At 38.4% G+C, this 16,582-nt stretch overlaps 1 protein-coding gene across 5 annotated transcripts in view; it reads right to left on the minus strand.

Moving 5' to 3' along the window:
* LOC122993661 (cadherin-18-like) overlaps positions 1-16,582 on the minus strand; it is a 204,370-nt gene that overhangs the window by 55,816 nt on the left and 131,972 nt on the right. For 3 of the 5 annotated variants that reach the window (XM_044368010.1, XM_044368011.1, XM_044368012.1), the window contains 3 exons: positions 15,433-15,620; positions 7,348-7,601; positions 2,259-2,395 (listed from right to left, as the gene is read on the minus strand). In XM_044368010.1, coding sequence (XP_044223945.1) covers positions 2,259-2,395; positions 7,348-7,601; positions 15,433-15,620 — 579 coding nt within the window. Of the gene's footprint in view, positions 1-1,123; positions 1,439-2,258; positions 2,396-7,347; positions 7,602-15,432; positions 15,621-16,582 lie in introns of those variants that run through there. The other 2 variants (XM_044368013.1, XM_044368014.1) reach the window with 2 other exon arrangements.

Genomic DNA, 16,582 nt, shown 5'->3' on the forward strand with positions numbered 1-16,582 from the left:
TAATTTGCTTCTACTCCCATTAGGATGAAGTATTAAGATTAATTTCCAACTGTTTCACACGAGGAGAAACACTCTAGAGTAACATCTTTAATTCTTAGATTATAGGGTAGGTATCCCTCGCTGCACAGGAGGTTCGCTGCTTAGATTAATCCCCAGAGACTCGCCATCAGGGTGACTGAGCCGCCTGGCATTTATGAATGCCCCCGCTCAGTCCATTACTCACACTATTGTGCAGTAAAGGGTAGGAGAAAGGGTAATTGGCAAGATAAGCATCGGCTGGAGAGAAAGGAGAGGGGAGGATCAAGAAGAACTGATGGACTATCCCTCAGATGAATTCAGTACAGACACAATCTCTGATGTTACTAAGAGAACACTGAATGAGTTTTAAAGGGAAACCAATTTGCAATATCTTTCTGAGGCCAAGCAATGCTCAAATACAGTTGGAAGTGTAATCCATGAAGTGATACATCTGCATCGGCTGAGATGGTTGAAGAAAAGATGTTGCATACGTATGGATTATTTTCTTTCAAACATTTTGTAAGTACATGTTTTAGCACTCAGAAATACTGTACTCTCTTCAAACCAATGTAAAAAAGAACAGTCAGTGTTCATCTCTGCAGAGCAGCGGGCTAACAAAACACTTTTAAAATTTCAACAGTAGAGCTGGGTTTGAAAAATGTGTTTCCGATACAATTGGTATCGTATTGGTACTGATAACATAACACTGTCTTTCAATACCTTAATTTGGGGAATAAAACATCTTTTAACCTTTTTATCATTGGTCAAACTATGCTAAAGTGCTCAGTGCATCAGTGTTAAATCAAGAACTTTACCTACAGTCCAAAGGTGCTTTGATTATCTTATCAAAGAATTAGCTAAGCAGTTTATACTTTTGATAATGAAAACTATGGACACATTTTGGTTGGTACCCACCTCTAGTCAACAGGGAGGAACTTTGGGGCTGCTACTGGGTGTCTACTGACATATTATCACCCTATGAAGGTGTCACATGGCTAGCTCAAATTAGCATTCGTTGGAGATGTGTTTCAAATCAAATCATCATATCAAGTTTATTTATAGAGCACATTTAAAAACAGCTAGAGTTGACCAAAGTGCTGTGCAATAAAATAATATAAAAAATATACAATAACATAACCTGATAACTCATAAGCATACACAAATAAATAAGTAAAGGAACAGTTGGAAAACACAGAAGAGTAAAAAGTGAAACATGAAGCCTAGAGAACACTCAAAGGCCTGAGAAAACATGTGGGTCTTAAGTGTAGCCTTTAAAGTGTCTACAGAAGGGGAACACTTAATTGAAGATGGTTAACTGTTCCAAAGCTTTGAGGTGGCTACTGCGAAGGCCCGATTGCCCTTACCCCTTAGCCTTGGTCAAGGGACAGCCAGGAGCAGCTGGTCTGAGGATCTGAGGGATCTAAGGGTTACAAAGGGGGCAGAGGAGCTCAGAGATGTACTGGTGCACCACGCCATATAAAGTTCTAAAAACAAATAATAGAACTTTAAACCCAGTCCTATACTTTGTGCGTTAGCCAATGCAGGGACGCCAGTACAGGTGTGATGCTGTTTCTCTTCCTGGTAGTACTCTAGCAGCAGCATTCTGCACCAGCTGTAAGCGAGACAAGGATGATTCCCAATTAAAGAGCATTGCAGTAATCCAGCCAAGAGGAAATTAAGGTTTTTGTGACAATCGTCAGGTCATTTCATGAGAGGAGCGATTTGAGTTTGGTGTGTTTGAGTCCACTCATCTTTTAGCTTTGGTTTGATCTCCACCATCTGGCTATTTAGCTGCTAAATACTCCACTGTGTTCACCAGCTACTCTCTAACTTTGTCTGTCTTTGACTTCTGGAACATTGAAATTACAATTTTTTAGTTGTAAGTAGTTACCGAAAGTTTAATGATCACAGGCTGAAACTGGCATTCATATATGCAAGTCATTGTTTGCTTTACATTACATTCACTTTGCAGATGCTTTTGTCCAAAGTGACTAACAATAAGTACATGAAACCTCCACAGGAACAATAGCTAGATGTCATCCAAATGAGTAAGTGCAACCCTCCTAAGCAGACACCAAAGTGTTCAGTGGTACAGTATGAGTGCTTAGAGGTTACTGTAAGGACACATACAGTGGATGATGGATGGATGGAATGATTTATGGATGTTAGTCTGATGGATGGGTATGCATAAAAACAGATAGTAGACAGTTTGATCATGTCTGCTGTTGCTGTGAACTTACCAACCTCTGCAGCCATCACAGTGATGTTATGCCACGCTGTCTCCTCCCGGTCCAGAACCTGGGTAGTCCTGATGATGCCATTGTTCACCCCGATGGTGAAATACAAAGGTCTCCCCTCTTCATTTTCTATGAAGTACCTGTGATATAGAATGACATAAACTTTAAAGATAAAGCTCAACCACCAAAACAGATTTGAATTCTATTTAAAGGAAATATATACAAGAGAACCTGCCACATGATAATGTCTATGCATTCACAGAGAGCACAAAAGTCTACAGATAGTAGTCATGGCCAATGTATTTGTAGTTGGATCCCAACTTAGAGGTCAGGTCTAGCTGAAAGAAACTTAAATTTCCCCTCCACTCAAAAATATGTTTTTCTGCCTACAGGGATGTTTGAGCTTCACTGTGCAGAATGATGTATGTGCAGAGTGTGACAGTAGAAGGCTGTTATCACATTCATCTGCTGAAAGTGGAAAGTTTCTCTGCGCTCATTAAAATTTTGTTTTAAGGGACGGGCTTACGAGCAGGATTTGTGTCATCACAAATAGTTTGGAGCCAATCGTGGTGATGTGGAAACGTCAAGCCTCCAGTGCATATACACTAAGAATGGACTTTACAGTGAAGTAGGAGACACCTTGTGTCCTGCAGTTAAACATTTTAAGGATTTTAACATGGTAATTATACTTTTTTTCCCCCTGAAGAAACAATTTCAGACACACATTATTGCTCCAGGCAGAGTATTTTTATATGTCTTAATACATGTCTGGAGGGGATCTTTAAATAAGGAATATGGGGTTATGAAATAATTTGTCACAAGAGAACACACAGCTCTGCTTCACAAATGTATTATTCATGCCTGTATTCTCCTGATTATTTAAGCCACTGGTTATCGGTCATCCAAACTAGTTGTGATGTCACAAATCATACTTGTACATGTTTGTTACTTGTTAAATTCAGATTTAAGGTGAGCACAGAAATCTTCTCCGTTCAGCAGATGAATGTGAAAACAAACTCTGCACATCCATCATTCTGCACAGTGAAGAGAACAACATCCAACTGAAGGAACAAGAAGTAAAACACATTTTTGAGTAGAGGCGGACTTTAAAGAGCCATTTATATCATATGGGGTGGATGGGAAAGATGAGAAAGATTCCTATGTTGTACTACTTGGAAGCTGGAGTGAACACTATTTACAAGTTGTAACTCTGTAGTTATGATGACTCCAATATGACACCACATGAGTGTGGCATTAACACGCTGGTTCAGCTTGAACTTGCCCCCTTCACAAATGAAGAAACGCAACACAGACAGACAGACCCCTGCAGTTATCCCACAAGCAGTGACACCATCACTCCCTCACAGCTCCATCAGATCATTGCTCCAGTGTCCCTCTATCTCTTCCCTTAACAGTCTACACCACATGTGTCAAACTCAAGGTCTGCGGGCCAAATCCGGCCCGGCACCTCATTATATGTGGCCTGCGAGAGCTTGCAAAGTATATAATATGCGGAACATGTGTGGCTATAGGTCATCTCAGCGTTCAGGAATTACCAGCTCTGAACTGAATTTGATTTTCAGTATGAAATCTGTGAGAAAGTTTATATCATACATACTTAATAGGCAGACTCTGGTCCGGATCTGGACAAATAACAATTTAATCTGGACTGGGAACCAAATTTAACTGCAGCCTGACCCGGATCGCTTTTGAGAGACACATCGCTATCACGTCACCTCAGCAGTCATCATTCAGCTGCTACTAGTTAGCGAGGTTGTTGAGGAATAAAGGAGCTCTGGTTGATAAAATAAAATGTTTTGTTAAAAACTAGCCCATACAAAAAAGAAAAAAGAGGTTGACAGTGAAAAACATGCATTGAGAAGAAGTAAGAGACCACTGTGCTTGAATTCAAACAGTGCCCATAATAAAGAGTGGGAATGCAAAACCCCACCATGACACCAAACATGCCTGTTTTGAACAAAACTACCCCCAAAACACAAAGAATACACACACACACACACACACACACACACATATACATATATATATACACACACACACATACACATTTTGATCAGGGGTTGCACATCATGTCATTATTAGGAGTCACAACCCGCACAAATGTCTGTTAGTTGTTCTGCTGTTTGTTCTCAATGAATGCACAAATATCGACAGGAAGTTGTGCCTCTTCTGTTGTGTTCTGTTAACATCTGATAATAAATCATTTTGAAAATGGTCAGTGTCCCAAATCAACTTCTACTTTTACCTTGAAATTGCCAAGCAAAATAATCAATTCAGCTTCAGAACAAAACTTGCCCAACCATTCGAATTTCAAGACAATACAGTAATTAGCATACCTACTTAATCACCCTGTAGTGCAAAATGAGTAAAGCAAGGCCATAATAGTATATTTAAAATGTCAGGATTACTATTGTATACAGTATAGAGCTTGTTTACCCCTTTAAACATCATTAGTTAGAGAGAAAGTTAATTACTTAGACATTTGACCCTGTAAGAACCCAGCAGTGCTGTCACTCACAGCTCTGTTGGGAATTGTGTGTGCTGGGTTAAGTATAGAAAGCTGTTGCATGCCTCTGTGGGCCTTGTTAGTGAACTGCTCCAGAAGGGCAGATGCACCAGTATAAGGCCAGAACCAAAAGGGCTCCTGGGGGTTGTTTCCATGTTGGCTTCATTGCAATCCTCAGTGAGCTTTTCCCAAACACATCTATTCTCCACTAAACCATAGAGCTAACAGTAGTGTACATAAAAATACAAGTAGTTAACTATGACTTCCAAGTGGCATATCTGTAAGAAACATCCAATCACCAAGATTAAAATTCTGCCGCATGCACCACTAACAAGTGTAAACTAAGACAACGGTTTTTAGAAATCTGATAACACAATCAGGAGCTTAAATAGATTCTGGGTCAATTTGGAATGAGTTTGGCAACAATGGAACAGTGTTTTGCACACTGCAAATACAAAGCTTTTGGAATTTGCTAAAGCTCTGATTTGTGCCTCTGGCTGGCTTGAGGGGTAGATTCATGGGTGTTGTAGTATTTAGAGCCATCTGTCATGCCAAACAAAAGGAAAAAAACATTACTTTTCAGAAGCAACATCCAAAAACATCAGTTTCAGGAAGGCACAAACCTTAAGGTACTGTGTAGTTATCCAGGAGACTTTTGTCTTTCTATGTTCAGCAACACTGAGAAGATAATTCAAAGTAAACTTTGACACATGAATTTACAGTGAGGAAGGCAGCAGATTCTTAACTTTGCAACTCTATTCGGATGAAGATATTAGCTTGAAGACAAACAAAAAAATATAAGAATGAAATAAAATAAAATAATCACATGATACTACCTCTCTCTGAGAAATGTGTATGTCACCTCCAAGTCCTCATTAAATCCAGTGCAACCAGTAATCTTATGTTGGAATAATACTTAATTAGTATTTAGTTTGTGGCAATTTAACACAACTTTCTTAAGAATATGCATCATTGACACACATTCCCTTCAATTAATCAAATTACCAGAACCAGTTGACATGCAGTGAATCTAGAGTTTTGGGCCCCTCTGGGTATGGGGCCCCAGGGCAGCTGCCTACTCTGCCTGGTTGGTAATTCATCCTTGACTGTACACACTTTTGGACAGTTTTTCCTTGCGGGCATGTATGCTGTTTGCAATTGATACACATGGAAAGGGACAGAAGCAGAAATGGATAAAATAAGGTTGAGAGAAGTTCAAACCTTGCATATTTCCTCCCGCACACCTGGCCAATCACTGTGTGAAGTGGGTGTGCTTGTTGGATTATCGGTTTCAAAAAGTTACATTAATTGCCAGCTGCAGAACCACAGGTGTGGGCAGAGGGGGATACAAAATCTAAGTGACGATTTGACAAGCACATTGATTGAGCATACTGCTGCCTTCATGGTCATACAAAATGCTCTGGCTCACTGCTGCATCACTCTTTCTTAAGTTTTTTTGTCAAATAACTAAGGAGTTTCCACATGAATTTTATCCTCAATAGCATAAACTTTTTACTTCTCCCTACTAGGGTTGTGCAAAGGGCCTAGTATTTGTATTTGTATCTGTATTTGTTGAGGTTGCAAAATTATTTGTATTTGTATTCTAATAAAAGTGGAAAGAGGCTTAAAAATCCTGTTTTTGTTTTTATTACACTTATAATTTTAGAAAATTAAAGATGAAAATGAAAGTGATGTCCAAATTAAGAAATATCCATCATGTAGCAGGTGGATGTAACTCCCCTCATTGAGACCTGCTGATACACGCAACAGCGGAGCAGAGGCAAGAGACTGAGATAGCGACTATAACTGACCTGCTTGCTGGTATTTGACATGTTTTGTTTTTTTCTTCCCAAAAACAAATAATTTAAAAAACATTTGTATGAAACAAATAATTGTAAAAACCCACTATTTGTGCTTTGTCAAATAAGATATTTGTATTCGGGCACACCCCTTCTTCCCACTATCCAACAGTACCGCAGCCCTTGGAGATGCTGCTGTCTTGCCCACATCAGGGTACCAGCAACGACTCAAACTATAGCAGCAGTTCTCACTTTCTTCCAGTGTGATGGCCCAAGGATAAAACAATATTTTTCCCTGTGGCTCCTGGCCCAGACAACTCCCACTTGCCACCAAACTAGGCTGTGTGTCTGGGTAACATAACAGCACAAATGAGGGCATTAAACCACAATCGGAATTTTGCTTGAGCTATTGTTCACCAGCAAGTCAGCACACAGGCAGAGCCACAGTAATGACCATAACACTCAGTGCCTTCTACCTGCCAGGGCTGTGAGGAGGGGGTCATTAAAAAAAGCACCACTGTGGCCATGCTGCGACCCATGTGCCAAGGGACACATCAGCAGATAAGTGAGAAAAAGGTAGAATTTTCAGAGTTGCGAGGTTTTCGCAGAGGTAGAATTCCTCAATGCTGTACATACTGGAGCCAGACATTGTGACACAACTGCAAAGCTTCTTTTTCTTAAAGAACAGTTGAACCCCAAACAGATACCAGACATGCACATTCAAAAAACACCTACATCATCATCACCAACTTTTTTTTTTTCTTACCTGACAGCGCTGCTGGTGCTATCAGGGTCCACGGCAGTTACAGTGCCAACCTGGGTGCCAGTGGGTGAGTTTTCATAGATGTCCATGATGTAGTAGTCCATGGAGAAGACAGGTGGTTCATCTACATCACCCACAATGACTCGCAGCGATGTGGAATCCTTAAATGTCCCCAGGTGAGAGAAGCGGGAGTCTGGGTGGGTGTTGACGCCTTCAATATTTAGTGTGTGAACTTTTCTCTTCTCATAGTTCAGAGTCTAAAGAGGAGACAGAAAACACAATTATCCTACTAAGGACACTTAGTCTAACAATTTGAATCTGGTACTAGTTGACAGGTTTTTAAAATATTCATGTCCCCTAGTCTTTGGCTTTTCCTAAAATAATGTTATGAAGACTCTCCATTGTGAAGTGAAGATAAATCCAGATTAAAAACACAGGCATTTATACCTATAACAGTCACTGGGTAAGACATGGGGACATTGAGGGACATGTATAATCAGATGTGTTCAAATGAAGATAATTTAGCCTACTCACAAACATTCATTATGTGTAAAACTTATCTTTTGTTCATTGATTATTCATTCATTTTTGTTTTGCCATGTTACTGTTTATTGTTTAGAGGCTATTTAGTCTATTTTCCCCCATTGCCTTACTCTGTTTTAATGAATGAAACACCAAAAGAGAAATATATATTTGCATTATGATGTTATAAATAAAAAAAGCTTTAATAGTTACCTCAAGTTTCTTGATGTCTTATTCACACATTAATGAAATGCCTAAATTAATAATTAACGGGGTGAAATTGTGCGTTTGACTTTGTCATGTCGTGTATGATGCAACATTAAATCACCCATAAGTGTGGTGGTTGTTTATTGTTATTATTATGGCTTGTTATAGTCTATTTGGGGTATTTGAGCTACTTTGGTAATTTAAATAACATGGGTTATCTCAATATGTGATGAATAATGTTTTATAATATCACACCACCCAAATATGCAAATACACCCATTTTCAGTGTCATTTTAGACTGAATTATATTGACAGCCATTCAAACCAGTTAGAGATCTTAAAGACACATAAACATATAGAGATTATAAAACACAAGACCCAAAACAGAGGTGATGATTAAACAAACTCATTTTGTGACTTGAAACGTTCCTTTGTGAAGACAATGCCTTAATACAATGACATAGTACATTTTATAGTATTAGAAATGCAGTAGCCAGGCACACAGATAAATTTAACCTGTTGGCAGTTTTAGGTATAAAACAACCCTGGCGGTTCTTGTGTTCTATAGCAACTAAACATACCACCTTCACGTTCATAATAAAAAAAAATACAATCAAACCCAGCCTCTAGCCTGTGCTGCTCTGCCGCCACAGTTTCCTCTTATATATCTGAAACTTTGCTAAATATCTTGTTACAAACTTTGCTGAGAAAATCCCCCTGGTGACAGAATGTTTTTTCTTTTAGTTTAGAATAAAGGAATAGCCTAAGTCTCCAGCCATGCTAGCTGTGTGAGGCTGTGCTTAGGCCAACCCTGTCTCCTAGAAATGACATTTTTATACGACTAGATGTAATGTACACAAAATCCACAGTTAGATATGTATAGTAAGGTAGGAAATATTATTTTGGTCTTATATTTTGAAAAATGTTAACATCCAACAATGGCTCATTGGTCATAAATATTACTGAAACAGTTTAGTTGCTGCAGTGCAAAAGGAAAACAACCTTTCTGCAAGGAGTCAGGACACCTGCTGACAACTGTTTTATGATGATTTATGGTTTAACTGTATATAAAGTAGTTGACACTAGCTCCACTACCAGCAGCTACAACAGTAACATACTGCTCTAACAGTGATGCTTCAGTATTAATAATCTAATGATGTCATATATAATAATATTTATTTATAATATATGGAAAAATTTAAAGCCATAAGTCCATGTAACTGAGAATTGCAACTGCCCTATTTGTGCTGGATTTAGTTTCCTCCTTGTGTTTTTGATGTTTGTATTCTCTATCTATCATAAACTGTAACTGGTGTGCTGTCTTGGCCAGGTCTCTCTTGGAAAAGAGATTTCAATCTCAAGGGACTTCCTGGTTAAATAAAGGTTAAATAAAAAAATATCAGTCAGAGGAACCAAACCACTACTTTTACTTTGATACTTTTAAACTACATTTTTCCCTCAGGACTGGTGCTTACAAGTGCTGTCTGACCACATCAGAAATCAAATGTTTTTATTGTTGTTCTGAATGGCTTCACTCAAAGGCAACCGTCACAGAGAGGGGAGAGAGAGATGCAGTACTGTTTCACTACGGAGATTAAGGAGCATATTTTAATAAAATTGTTGCACTCAGTCAGTGTTATGGGCATAGATGTATTATAAGAGCTGGATAAATAAAAATGGCACCCATTTGGTCCAATAAGAATTGCTCAGCTGGTGCATATGCCAAAAAAAGTTTCTAGCTTCTGGTTTCCGAGTTCCCCATCAGCCCGTAGACATTACAATGTGATGATGTCACAGATTTTTAAATTGCTTTTCTCAGCTCGAGGAAAGTTTTACTAATGTAAAACCTCCATGGATCAAAAGTTCATAATAGAAAGAGTCATAATTGACATTGTTTGCAGTCTGAGGTTTTCTGTCAACAGTTTTACAGACGTCTCTTTTACCATGGTGGTCAATGGGGATAATGCTTATTGGGTCGCAAGGGGGATTTTTCGCTGCAAGTGACCACTAGGAAAAATTGGCTGCAAAGCTGAGTGGCAGAGCCCTATCCAGCTCTTATTATATATCCATGGTTATGGGTCTCTCGTTTGTCATTTTGGCGGCAGCAACACTACAGGGTAACCAGGGTAACCAGGCAACTTGGCTAAGCCAGCTAGAATACACCCATGAGCATGCTATAGCTAGGTGGTACCAAGACGTTCTGGGTGGAACTTGCACTGTAGAATTATTGTTCTGCAGATTAAGTGGATTCTTAAACTATTTTGACAGTATGGAGTGTGTCCTTCGTATAACTGCATGCATCGGACCGTAACATCTGTACTGTGACAGTTCAGGACAAATTCATGTACTGTTACACCCCTATACACCCTAATATGTTTTGCCAGAAACATAATGCTGACTGAATTATATTTTCTCTCGACATAATGTTGAGAGAAGATTGTTTTAATTAAAGTATTTGGCAAGTTATCAGATATCACATATCAGATCTTGCACTATAATATCTGCTGGTAGTGACTACAGCAATATGAAACTTATTTATGTTTATGGTTATTATGGTGAGGCAGTGGCAGCACTTGGTTAAGGTTAGGGAAAGATGGTCTTGGTTTAATACAGAAAAAATCTGCAGTGACTTGAAACACAATACGTTTAGTAACATTTAACCAAAACCACAATCTTTCACTATCCTTAACCAAAGTGCTGCTGTTGCCTAAACCAAACCACACACGAGATGTGAACCTCGGCCTCTAATGCAAAATTCCAGCATCTTGTATGCCCTCCATCCACCCAGACCACCTCCCTCTGACATCAGAGCAATACAGCACTTAATTAAAAAAAAAATTGCCTGTGAACATAATCCAGGCAACGTAATTGGGAAAACAATTTACTATTGTATATAAGCATAATCTCTCGGAGACAAGGTTGTTTAGGCACAGTGATTCTTTGAGTTCAATGCTGAGTTCAGCATGTGAACTTGCTCATGTTTAGCAGGTGTAATGTTCAGTGTTAGTTAGTGTGTTGACATGATAACATTCTGATTAACCAAACACAAAGTATGTCTGATATCTGAAATATCATTTCACTGAAATGTAACTTCATAAATATTGCACTGGCGTCCTATTACAGCTTTGAAATTTCTCATCGTACTTTGGTCATAGGAATTGCCAGTCGTCAATGGCCCCCACAAAAAATATTCACAGAACACCCATTGATAATTCTTCACAAAAAACTTAGACATCCCCAGAATCCATGGTATTACAATGTGCTGATAAAAGCACACTTCAAACTGTGGTAGAAAAAGGAAAACAATTATAGACTTCTCTTGTGCAAGAGCCTTCCTCTGTTCTCAAGTTTGAGCAGCTGGAGAAGAGGTACAAAGAAAATCAAAACCACTTTTAACTTGTGGCTCTGAAGACCAGTAATGCTCACTCCTGCCGAGCATGGGCTTCCCTGTTGTCGTAGTTCAAAGGCTGCAGAGGCAAATCAGACACACTCGACTGTCAAAGGATTTTGGCTAGGCTGAGAAGCTAGGTGTACCGGCCATGCATGCTGAATTGGATTCAACTTCATTTCCTGTACAATTCACTTCAGTATTTTTGAAAAGAGAGAGAAAATAGTTCAAACTGTGAAGGCACAATATAATTTTGTGACCCGTTCCACTTGATAAAACTGGTGCTTGTGTCTCTCGTATGACTAGCTAGCTCAGAGATGCTCAATCCAATTGACTTTTGAATAGAATGTCAGATCATCACAATCATCTCAACAGCAGCTCTTGCTGTAGCTTACTGACTTCCCCAGCCAGATTACTGATGCAAATAAAACTAACACAAAGTGCATTTGTTGTACTGAGTGCAGTTTGTCTTACAAATATAGGATACTATGTGTTATACAGAATATGTTCATATTACACTAAGGAATTCTTCAGGCATCTCCACCACCTAAATGCAGCCCTGGGACAATCACCTTAACGATATAACTAGATCAACTCTATCTAACCGCAGTATTGGAGATTAACTAAGTACATTTAAGTACAGTTCTGAGGTACAGTACCAGTTAAAAGTTTGGATACAACTTTTGACTGGTACTCCAAGTCTTGATCCAATAATAACCAGGGGTTAAAGTGGGCCAGAATGATCTGGAATAGCGTTCTGGCACCTTCAATTAATAAGTAAAAAGTAAATAAATCTAATTGACAGTTTCATACATACACATGTCAAGCAAGTTCATTTTTCATGGAAAAGGGTCCGGCTGCGGTCTGTTGAACAGGGGGTGTGGTGTGAGGGGTAAACCCATGGATGTAATCCCACCTCTGACCACAATACCACAATACGGGTTGCAATAGCAGAGTGGCACTGTTCGTATTTCCACTCGTTGACTCGATGGGAATTGAAAAAACAGAAGCAGCGATTCAAAGACCAACTTTAGCCAAAACATGAGATATTCATGTCTTTTTATGTTTCTTTTATAGATAAGTTATAGATAATCTCTATACGTGATAACATTGGTAATATGAATTGGTAATAACAACAAGGAACAACAACAAATGATCGTACTGCTCTGTCTCCTGTATTTGTGGCTGACAGTAAACCACTGTAGTCAGACGTAGTCAGACGCAGACGTAATCTGATGTAGTCAGACAGATAAAATGATTCAGATAAACAAAGCCATGGCAGACTTTGATAAACAGTAGACACAGTTGTGCACGATGTAACTCAGTAAATAAATGACAATGTAACTCAGTGATACTTGAAGTGTGAGTCACATAAATGACTTGTGTGGGAATTCTGCACCTTTTTGTCTGAGCTGTCAGAAACTGATCTGGAATCTTTCCGGACTGATACTGACACAAGCCAGAAGTATTAATTGTTTTTCCTTTTCTGGAATACATGAGAACACAGAAATTTAACTAAGTTATTGAACTTTTACATTGAAATGTGTTATTTTCATTTAATTTCTCTGGTGCTTACACCCTACCCCTTCATCCTGTCTATCTCCTGTGTTCTGATAACAGCTGCAGGTTCAGTAAATCCAGATTTCTTTAGTTCTGCCTTTCTCTGTCTGAAATCAGTGCAGTTCAGGTCCATTCAGCTGCTGAAGAACTATGTGGAAGCATGAGGAGCAGCAGGACTGGTTTATATGTTTGTGAATGATAATAACCTATATATATTATGATGGAACACTCTGAATGCAGCCATTCTGCTCAATAAGTACTTTTATTGATGATTATTGATATTTTGTATGTGCTGACATCTTTTTTTTCTAATTAAGTACTGTTACATTGTGGTATTGCTACATTTACTTAAAAATCTGAATACTTCTCCCACCACCTTTTAACTGTAGATCAGCTGTTCTTCAGTATCATTATAGCCTGTCAGCAAAAATGTTACTTTTTGGACTTTAGTGTCTTTATTTGCTTTATTTGTTTACAGTGTTGTTGCTTTCTTGTACTATTTTTAGCACTATCCAAATATTATGTTTCCTATCTTTTATGGAAACTGCTCATTTAGCTACATACCAACAACAGACCTACTGTAGCTACAGACGTGGCTGAAAATATTGGTATCCTTCCTCCGCTTTTTAAAAAAAACAAAATTTCCTCCATATTAAGTTGAAACTGACAGAAATATATGGTGGCCATCATTCTTTATTTCACAATGATAATAACTGAAACTTTGCCTTTGATTTACAGCTTAATATAGTATTTAATACAATAAAACAAATGAAAATGGCCAAAAATATTGGTACCCTTGACTTAATATTTTGTAGCAAAGCCTTTGGAGGCAATAACTAAAGTCAAGCGCTTTCTGTAACTTTGAATAAGGTTTCTCCACTTCTCCACTGGTAGTTCGGCCCACTCTTCTTGAGCAAAGTGCTCCAGTTCTCTCAGGTTTGATGGGTGCCATCTCCTAACTGTAAGTTTTAGCTGTTTCCACAGATGTTCAATGGGATTCATCAGGACTCACAGCAGGCCACTTCAGAATGGTCCAACGTTTTCTTCTCATCTGCTCTTTGGTGCTTTTTGATGTATGCTTGGGGTCATTATCCTGCTGGAAGACACAGCTTTCTGACACTGTGCTGCATGTTTCGCTCCAAAATGCCTTGATAGTCTTCTGATTTCAGGCCCCCAGTGCCTGAGGCAGCAAAGCAACCCCAAAACATCACTGAGCCTCCTCCATGTTTCACGGTAGGCATGGTGTTCTTTTCTTTGAAGGCTTCATTTTTTCTGCTGTAAACATAGGGTTGGTGTGATTTACCAAAAAGCTCTAATTTTGTTTCAGCTGTCCAAAGCACATTCTCCCAGAAGGACTGTGGCTTGTCAACATGCATTTTGGCAAAGTCCAGTCTGGCTTTTTAGTGTCTCCCTCTTAGAAGTGGGGTCTTCCATGGAGCCCATTTTCATGCAGACAGCGATGGATGGTGTGATTTGAAACTATTGTACGTTTAACTTGAAGATCAGCTTGGATCTGTGTCAATTCATTTCCATTCAAGCCATCTTTCTGTTTAATCTTGGGCCAGTTTTCCTCTTGTGACCACATCCAGAGATGTTGGCTACAGTTCCATGAGCCTTAAACTTCTTCATAATATTGGCGACATTGGTCAAAGAAACATCAAGCTTTCAACATCAACCTTTACGTTGACAGTGCTCGGTTATTACCTTTTTTTAATGTCTTCAGACCACTCTCTAGTTTTCCTTCTGTTTTCCGTATTCTATGTGATGCACACAGTGGCACAAAACAGCAGAGTGAGTAATTTTCTCCTTTTAAACTGGCTGCATGAGTGATTTGAAAACATCTGTGATTCTAATTAAAACACAATAGTCTGCTTAAAGTATCACTACAAGTTTCTTACAACTTCTAAAGGGTACCAATAATTTTGTCCAGGCTATTTTAGGATGTCTTTGTAGAATAAGCATGAATTCAGTTATTTACACTTTTTTGTTTTGTTCCACTACAAACCAAACATAGACATGCATTGATAATAAAATATCTTATAATTTCAGAACTGTTCAGGGTGCATTATTTTAATAAAATATAAGGGTACCAATAATTTCGGCCATGTCTGTATGAGCATTTGAAATATTCACGAGCAATGACAGTTTTTGTCAGTATGGATTAGCGACCATTGTGTTTTGTAGTGGGACAATTTACACTGTAATCATTCAATGATGACTTCACATAAATGTTTTGCCTGGAACATCAGCCCTCACAGTCACATATGAAACTGCAACTCACACTAAAACATGATTATGAATATATATGTGTATATATGTGTATTGTATTTTTGTGCTACATTATGCAGCAATATTAAGTTGTACTGAACATCAGCGTAGATTTGTGTTGTGTTGTGATCTCTGCTTTATACCTGCTTTAGGGAAATAATTCCTTCCCTGTGGTCAGCATCAGTGGTGATGGTGAAGATGGCAGCTGCCTCGGTGTTGGTGATGCTGTAGGTCATCTCAGCATTCTGCCCTTCATCTTCATCGTTGGCTCTGATCCGTCCCACTGCCTTCCCCACTGGAGCCAGCTCCGGTACGTACAACTGGTAGCTCTCTGCAGCAGCAACATGACAGACACATCAGTCTGGACATTTTAATATTTTTTTTGATCATTTTGATAATATTTAGTGCAGTTTGAAATCTGCTCTCACTGTTTCCTACATCTGTTTTCTCTGATTCAGAGCAGTGGAGAGCCAGTTTATGGGCAACCAAACAAATAAAAAGACTGGTGGAGCTCACCAGAGACAGCCTGATGTTACTTAGCAGAGTGTTACAATATGACTCTTCACATCCAACAATGCCTTTACAGGACCATTGTATATAAAGTTATACTATATGTATTTCTTAACCAAAACAAACAAAAAAATTTAACCAAACATTATATTTTCAAATTTATTTATTTTATTTAAATAAACTTAATAATGAAATATATGCACTTCTGAACAATAAATAAGCAAATAGATTTATCTATAAGATTCAAATCATCCTGTGTTCATTTTCACTATTTGCTGTTTGATTAAATAACCAGCTTCACACTTGAAAAATGACAATTAAAATTCAAATAATATATTCTGTCACATCACACTGGATCAAAGAACAACATTATTGGGCCATTTTTACCCCTCATACAAACTGCTGTATAATGCTGCACTCAACATTCGCACCACTGTCCGGTTGCTTAGCAACACACATTATTTAGACATCTTTTGACAAGCAGGCTGACATATCACAAGCTAAAACTAGCTTAGATAGATAGATAGATAGATAGATAGATAGATAGATAGATAGATAGATAGATAGATAGATAGATAGATAGATAGATAGATAGATAGATAGATAGATAGATAGATAGATAGATAGATAGATAGATAGATAGATAGATAGATAGATAGATAGATAGATAGATAGATAGATAGATAGATAGATAGATAGATAGATAGATAGATAGATAGATAGATAGATAGAGTGACTACTCAAGAAGTTCTGGAAATGATCCAGGACATAAGCAAGGGAGAA

This window comes from Thunnus albacares, chromosome 12, assembly GCF_914725855.1.
Source record: "Thunnus albacares chromosome 12, fThuAlb1.1, whole genome shotgun sequence".
Classification (NCBI taxonomy): Eukaryota; Metazoa; Chordata; class Actinopteri; order Scombriformes; family Scombridae; genus Thunnus; species Thunnus albacares.